Source organism: Puntigrus tetrazona, chromosome 8 (genome assembly GCF_018831695.1).
Source record: "Puntigrus tetrazona isolate hp1 chromosome 8, ASM1883169v1, whole genome shotgun sequence".
NCBI lineage: Eukaryota > Metazoa > Chordata > Actinopteri > Cypriniformes > Cyprinidae > Puntigrus > Puntigrus tetrazona.
The window spans coordinates 2,430,873-2,438,372 of NC_056706.1; the positions used below are offsets into that span (position 1 = coordinate 2,430,873).

General features: G+C 37.1%; 2 protein-coding genes across 2 annotated transcripts in view; both read left to right on the forward strand.

The window, feature by feature from the left end:
* The window catches only part of ctu1 (cytosolic thiouridylase subunit 1 homolog (S. pombe)), a 3,443-nt gene extending 2,685 nt beyond the window's left edge, over positions 1–758 (forward strand). Inside the window, exon 3 of the mRNA XM_043246001.1 lies at positions 1–758. This exon is cut by the window's left edge and continues 80 nt beyond it. Coding sequence (XP_043101936.1) covers positions 1–456 — 456 coding nt within the window. The 3' untranslated portion in view covers positions 457–758.
* A 263-nt stretch (positions 759–1,021) lies between these two features.
* pxnb (paxillin b) overlaps positions 1,022–7,500 on the forward strand; it is a 32,489-nt gene continuing 26,010 nt past the window's right edge. The window contains exon 1 of the mRNA XM_043245996.1: positions 1,022–1,441. Within this exon, the coding sequence (XP_043101931.1) occupies positions 1,429–1,441 (13 nt within the window). The 5' untranslated portion in view covers positions 1,022–1,428. The remainder of the gene's footprint in view (positions 1,442–7,500) is intronic.

Genomic DNA, 7,500 nt, shown 5'->3' on the forward strand with positions numbered 1-7,500 from the left:
GCCATCAGCACAGCCAGCGACGGAGAGGGCGCCATCCCACGCTGCAAGCCCCTCAAATACGCCTACGAGAAAGAAATCGTCCTCTACGCCTATTTTAAGAAGCTTGACTACTTCTCCACGGAGTGCATCTACTCGCCCAACGCCTACAGAGGACACGCTCGTGCCTTCCTCAAAGACCTGGAGTCCGTCAGGCCCAGCTCCATCGTAGACGTCATCCACTCGGGCGAGACCCTCTCCATAAAGGACGGGGTGAAGATGCCCGTGCAGGGAACGTGCTCTCGCTGCGGCTACATCTCCAGCCAGGCCCTGTGTAAGTCCTGCGTTCTGCTGGAGGGCCTGAATCGAGGTCTACCCAAACTGGGCATCGGGAAACATCACCGTCTGCACGGCAAAATTCTGGCTCGGGAGCCTTTGACCGAACAGGAGGAGAAGAAACTGAAGCCTGTGGACTTCTGACGCTAGATTTGAAAAACTGGTTGCTTTTCCACTGTGTTTTTACCGCGAGATGATTTCGTTTGATTCATTTATTAAAGTCACACGCGTTCGCTTAATACAACAATTCTTGTTTTAAAGTTATGCCACCTTCACATCAGGGGAAATATTACCAGTGATTTTATTTATTTAAGCAATATTCATGACAATAAAGTTACTCATGATTTCTCATTTTTGCTTTTCTGTTTCAGGATCATCACTGTAATTCAAGCAAATTCTCATTTTAATCTCATTTCAAAATAAATTTTACTGTTGTTATTATTGTATTCCCTTGGCAAATGGCTTTTTTTATGAAAATGCAATCAATTCTAAAACTCTTTTGGGGTGAAATATGAAAGTTACACACTTTATTCCAGTCAAAAAAATTATTTTTTCTTTATAACGAAGACGGTTACTTCCCAATTTATAAGAAATGGATGAAGTTTGAACATATTTTTACAGCTGTGCGTGTGTAGTGCCTGCGAGGGAGCAAGCAATATTTTCATTTTATGTTGAAAACCATAATTTAAAAGACACGAGTACAGAGACAGATACAAAATAAAAGACCATAAAGGATGGTGTCGATGACGCCAGTCACTTTATTTTAAATGCTAACAGGTTTCAAACTTTAATTCTATTTAGTTTGTTGAAATCAAAAACATAGTACGCCTCGATAGTTTAAAAACCAAACGAATACGACTAGGTTTTGTGATCCGCGCGGTTAAACAGAAGGTGAGACTTCCCCCGTTCTGCTCCTCGGCCGCCAGGGGTCGCTGCAGTGAAGCGAGTTCCTCTGTTCTGCGATGTTTCGGGGGTCCAGGCTGGTCCAGCAGCGCAGACCCGCGTCCAGAAGAGCAGGGGAAAACTTCAGCAGAGACTCGTCTCCTGATAACGAGCCCTACGCGGTGTTTCTCCAGACTCGGACTAGGAGCGGGTGACTTCTGGAAGAGCGCGAACATGGACGACCTAGGTAAAGACACCCGTGTTCCCGAACGTTGTTTGCGGAGAGACACAAACATAGCGGAAAAATAAGAGGGAGAGAAGCTAGCTGCAGTAGCCGACGAGCTAACGCGCAAGATCAGATACAAAGTAACAGTTCCGCGGAACGCGACGTCACAGCGATACAATGTAACTCCTCACGTTCCATTCGGCCGAACGCGCCTTCTCTTAGTCATTGGACTATCGGGGATCAAAGTGGGGTTGATTGATCAGACGTGTCGTTTTTGCCTCTTGAGTTCGCAAGTAATCTTTAAAGTGACAGTCTTGCTGATGTTCTCTCTTTTATACTTTCAGTCAGAGCTAGTTTGGGAGATTCCAGACGAGAGAATGAAATTCTCATTTAAATCTTGTGCGTTGATTGATTATAGAGAAGATGCCGTCTTAGGGCTTCACTTAAACCCTTCACCCAGAGTCCTGATGATTTCCTCGTGTTATCAGCGCGGAAAGAGTCTTCACGGAGTGAGTGAGTTTATTGGTTGATGGGACACTGTACAGTTTTGTGAACTCCATAGGATGTGTGTTCTTCTGGGGATGGACCGACCCCACCCAGAACCTCCCAGAACCGCCCGCATGCGCCCTGCTGTGACATCCACCAAACTGCATTGCTGTATTAGTATTAACCACATTTCCTCCGATTTAGAGAAACGTAGCGTTCCATCTCATCGAAGGATGCCCTGCGGTGAATGGGTGCCGTCGGAATAAGAGTCCGAACAGCTCATAAGTGCGTAACAGTAATCCACAGAAATGATAAGATGCATGTTTGCGTTCCACACTTAAACATTTTCAGACTTCAAACGCTTCCTCCGATCTGCCGCCGTCCACGCTTATAAACAGATCTGTGCATATTTCTCTCCTGATTCAGACTAGATGACGCGATATCGTGGACGGAGAGCTGTGCTTTAGCAAGAACCAATGGTTTGGAGTAAAAACGCAATGGAAGCGCAATGGAATATCGTCAGATATTTCTAAATAACGTCCGTCTCTCAGGACAGCGCTGTATAACAGGCCTGCTTGGCGTTTCCTACGTGGCTTCCTGTCTCCGCAGAGTCAGATAATAAAATAATTCGATCTCAGTTCGATCTCACTTGCTCAGACAGCAAGGTAGTGGTTTCGATTCCCAGGGTGCGCTGGTGAACCGATGAAGGGATGAAAGCCCTCGGAAGTCGCCCCGTGATAAGTGGACTAATGTGCGGTTAGCTGGTCGTTATCGCTTGACCGTTTTGCAGTTCGGCTGACTCCGACGCGAGCATCGCCGCCGATCATCCGATGTCTGGACGCATCAGGCCGTGTTTTGTGTTTTGCCCCGAAGAAAGAGGTGATTGTGTCGGAGTGACGGACTGAGAGCGGCCCGTCAGTGTGTTTGAGTCTGCATCACGCGGGGAAGTCCAGCGCCTCTGTTTGGTGTGGGGGAGGGAACGACTCGCTCGAGGGTCAAAGGGCGAATGAGAGGAGTTTTTCCAACCAGCTGCTCACAGTGGAATGCTTTATTAGCTTCGTCAGAGGCGATCGGCGCTTCGGATTAAGAGTTAGCCCGCTGATGAGGACAGATGACCTCAAGAGGGTTTGGACTCATAAGAAGAGTCCGGTGAAATCCATTCGGATATTTTTTAGAGATACTGTTCTGGTAATCGTTCAGTTTGAATGGTTTTTACCAAGCGTTCAAAACCTAGAGATCTTTAGCAGTAGGATCTTGTGAAACGTGGTTTACTGTTACGGGTGCTCTGATCGGAGTTATTATTAAACGTGATAATACAAACATGACTAAACAATTGAACATTTTTCTTTTGGACTGTGGTTTTGATGGTTAATGCAGTTGTAATCATTACAAAGGGATGCCTGGTTATTTTGATTTAAGAAAATATTAACAAATTATTTGTTATTTATTACAGTTTGAACAACAGTAACAGTAAGGCCATATGAAATGTTTTCTGTTGATGGTGACTGTTTTAAACTTTTTTTTTTTAATTGAATTTTAGTTTTTTCATTTCATAAAAATTAACAAAAAAAAAAAAAAAAAAAAAAAAATATATATATATATATATATATATATATATATATATATCAAATAGTAGTATACATGTTTAACAAGTTAAAGTGCAATCAAATAAAATTTCAGCATCTTTGTTTTAATTCAGTTTAGCTTTTATTATAAATTAAAGCACTGACAAAAATGGGTCCATAGGGGTTTTTGTTTATTATTGTTTTTATTTTGTTCCATTCTAAATAAATAATAAAATTATTAACAAATTAATCATTTATTACAGTTTGAACAACAGTAACAGTAAGGCCAAATTAAATGTTTTCTGTTGATGTCTGTTTTAAACATTTTTTTAATTTAATCTTAGTTTTTAATTTCATAAAAATTTACAATTAAAAAAAAAAAAAAAAAAATATATATATATATATATATATATATATATATATATATATATATATATATATTTTTTTTTTTAATTAATTTAATTTTTATGAATTAAATTAAATAATTAATTAAAAATTAACAATTAAAATATATATATATATATATATATATATATATATATATATATATCAAATAGTAGTATAAATGTTTAACAAGTTAAAGTTAAAGTGCAATCAAATAAAATTTCATCATCTTTGTTTTAATTCAGTTTAGCTTTTATAACGTTTATTATAAATTAAAGCACTGACAAAAATGGGTCTATAGGGGTTTTTGTTTATTATTGTTTTTATTTTGTAAAAATTATTTAACAAGTTAAGTTTCATTGACTTGGTTGTAGTGAAGACCATTGAGCTTTTTTATTTTTTGTATCTAATGATAATTTCCTGAAATGACAGTAAAATGCCGTTACAGAGCAGCTGTAAAAAAAAAAACGAAAAAGCCACAGGAAGTGATTCCTAACGTTGCGACCCCAGCACGGCTCCCGAGAGCATGAGTGGAATTCATATAAAGCTCTGTGTTCTCCCCCGTGGTGATCCGGAGCCACACACACACACACACAGGCCGTCGTGGTCGTAACACACAGGTGCACAATGAGGGTGTTGTTCGAACGAATGCTGTTTCTCATCTGGGCCTCGTCAAGGTAGTAATTTGTGGGGAATCACAGAACAATGCTGATTTGTCTGTTTAAGAATTTGGCTTCGGCCCACTCGACCGCAGCCTCGATCAGCCGCTTTTTTACTTTTCTAGTGGCAGCGGAGCAGCCGTCTGCTTTACAAAAGACGTAGAAAAAAAATATATAATCCATTTAAATAGAAATCTCAGCACATAAAACAATCATAATTACGTATATTAAATATTAAACGTGTGCAAAAGAGGTTTATAATGACGAAAATCTTATCATTTAAGAAAAACATAAAAAAAAACATGCTTTCAGTTTCTGTAAGATTTAATCATGTTTATGAAAGTCTATTCTGCTCACCAAGGCTACATTTATTTAATCAAAAATAATAAAAATATTGTTGCAATTTAAAATAAAAGTTTTTATGTGAATATGTAGTAAAATTTAATTTATGTCTGTAATGCGAAGCTGAATTTTTTCAGCATTATTGCTCCATTGCTCATTAACTTTATTCAGAACTTTAATTCGGTTCTGTGCTCAGAAAAAAAGTGCTTGACATTGGGGTATGTTTGAGGATGGAGAAATAGAAAATTTCTCTTTCCCACACACACACACACACACACACACACACTGCTGCCCTCAGACCACGGCTACAGGGTCCGCCTCACTTCCTCAGGAAACAGTAGACAAGGAAGTGGCTTTGTGTTGAGCTCCACGACCGCATTTTAGACCCGCTCGCAAAGTTCAGAGCTTCTGAGATGAGTCAGAACGCTCTTCAACATTCTGAACAAACCAGAAGGAGATTTTCTGAAGAATGCAAAAATAGTTGTACTGGTTTGTAACGATGCATTAAAATAAAATCGCGAGAGATGTGATTATGAAATTTCGAATTCTGCTATTTAATAAATGCAGGCGCTAGGAGTGAACCGTGTTGTTCTACGTGCGAGCAGATCATTATCACAAACTTCTGAGACGTCTCGGCTTGATAATTAATAAAGGAGCAGCGTTAAGGGCTTCCTGTTCCCACGTTCGATGGTTTAACTTTTGTTTGAAAACGAGGAAATTAGAAATAAAATAAAATAATTACTCTAAATATTTTGTAGTCGAAAAATCAGTTTTGTATTTTTTTATTTAGTCCATTTTTGTTTCGTTCAGTGGTAGTAATAATTTTATTTTATTATATTTTGTAGTCAAAAAATCAATTTTGTATTGTTTTTATTTAGTCCATTTTTGTTTCGTTCAGTGGTAGTAATAATTTTATTTTATTATATTTTGTAGTGAAAAAATCAGTTTTATATTTTTTTATTTAGTCCATTTATTTAAGTTTTAGTCATAGTAATAATTTAATTTGATTATATTTTGTAGTCAAAAAAAAAATTTTTGTATTGTTTTTAATTAGTCCATTTATTTTGATTCAGTGGTAGTAATTATTTTATTTTATTATATTTTGTAGTCGAAAAATCAGTTTCGTATTTTTTTATTTAGTCCATTTATTTTAAATTAAGTGGTAGTAATAATTTAATTTTATTATATTTTGTAGTCAAAAAAATCTGTTTTGTATTGTTTTTATTTAGTCCATTTATTTTGATTCAGTGGTAGTAATAATTGTATAAAAGTTTTTCGACTTGGAATTTCTACGTCATATATTAAATTTAACATTTAAATGACACATAAATCCTCATTTTGAAGTCCCCTTGCAATGTGGCTGAATGTAAATCATGGTCACTCTTTAAATATTTGACTTGCGCGTTACATTTTCTGAAGTTATTTGGTATCTTCTGTGAGAAGCGTCTTAATTAAAGCATCTTACAATCAGCGCACTTTTATTTTTTGTTAACACGCACAAAACTATTCAGGTTTTCCCCTAGGACTGAAAAGAATCGAACGATCGAAAGCATTTTTAGGGAGTTCTGGTCTCAAACAAGGGCTTTTTAATGCGCTCCCTTAACTACGGCGTGCAGAATACTTGGAGATTAGCTTAATAACATTACAGGGTTTTATCGGCGGAGAGTCTTTTGACTCATTAATGTGTCATTTCTGGAGAATCGGTCTATCTGTTCTCAATTATGCTCGTGGAGAGACGGGCGGGCGATCAAAGCCAGGCTCTGCCATGTGTTTTCCTGCTGTTATGAGGTGATTTAGATGTGTTGGTCCTTTGGTTGTGTGTTTCCTTCGACCTGGTTTTCTCTCCCTCCTTGGCAGGGCGTCTGGCCCGAGACGCAGCGCTGATTGTTTTCCTGACGTTCACCAAATCATAGTTACAGCAGAGTTCTTCCCAGATGAGACTCTCCCTGGACTCGTCGCAGACTTTTATAATTTATAATCGCAATTACAATTACGGACGACGCAATTAACTTCAAAAACATTCCCTTTTGTCTTATCTTAAGGGTTTTTGCATTATTTTAGTTTTAGTAAACTAGTTAGATAAGTAGTACGGCAAGCAATTAAATGAAGAGTGCGATAATACAATTACAATTCATAATAATAATACTATAATACAAATACAACTTCAATGGAATTATCAACTGTTATGATTTTTCTCATAGTCGTGCATGTCTACGCTATAGGCTATTGCTGACATTAAAGCTTCTGTTATTTTTATTATATTTTGTTTTATATTTCATTTTAAATCATTAGAAAAAATGGTTAGTAAAACTTATTAACTGTCGAGTGTTTCAAAAATGACATTCCTTAATAGTACGTTTTTCTTGTTTTCCTGTTATTAATATATATTTCTAAAATCCTCAAAACTTGGGGCACTGCATCAGATTAAAAAATAATCATTTCACTGACTGTATCTTGAATATAAGTGTATTTTGAAAGACAAAATACATCTTTAAAAAGACAAAATACGCTCATATTCGAGATAAAATTTATGAAAACAAGCCGTATTATTTTATCCAGTGCTGCTTTTTTATCTTGTCTCAAGGATTTTTGGATGTTTTAACTGGAAATGAGTTTAAGGGAACATTTTTAAAGGGAACATTTA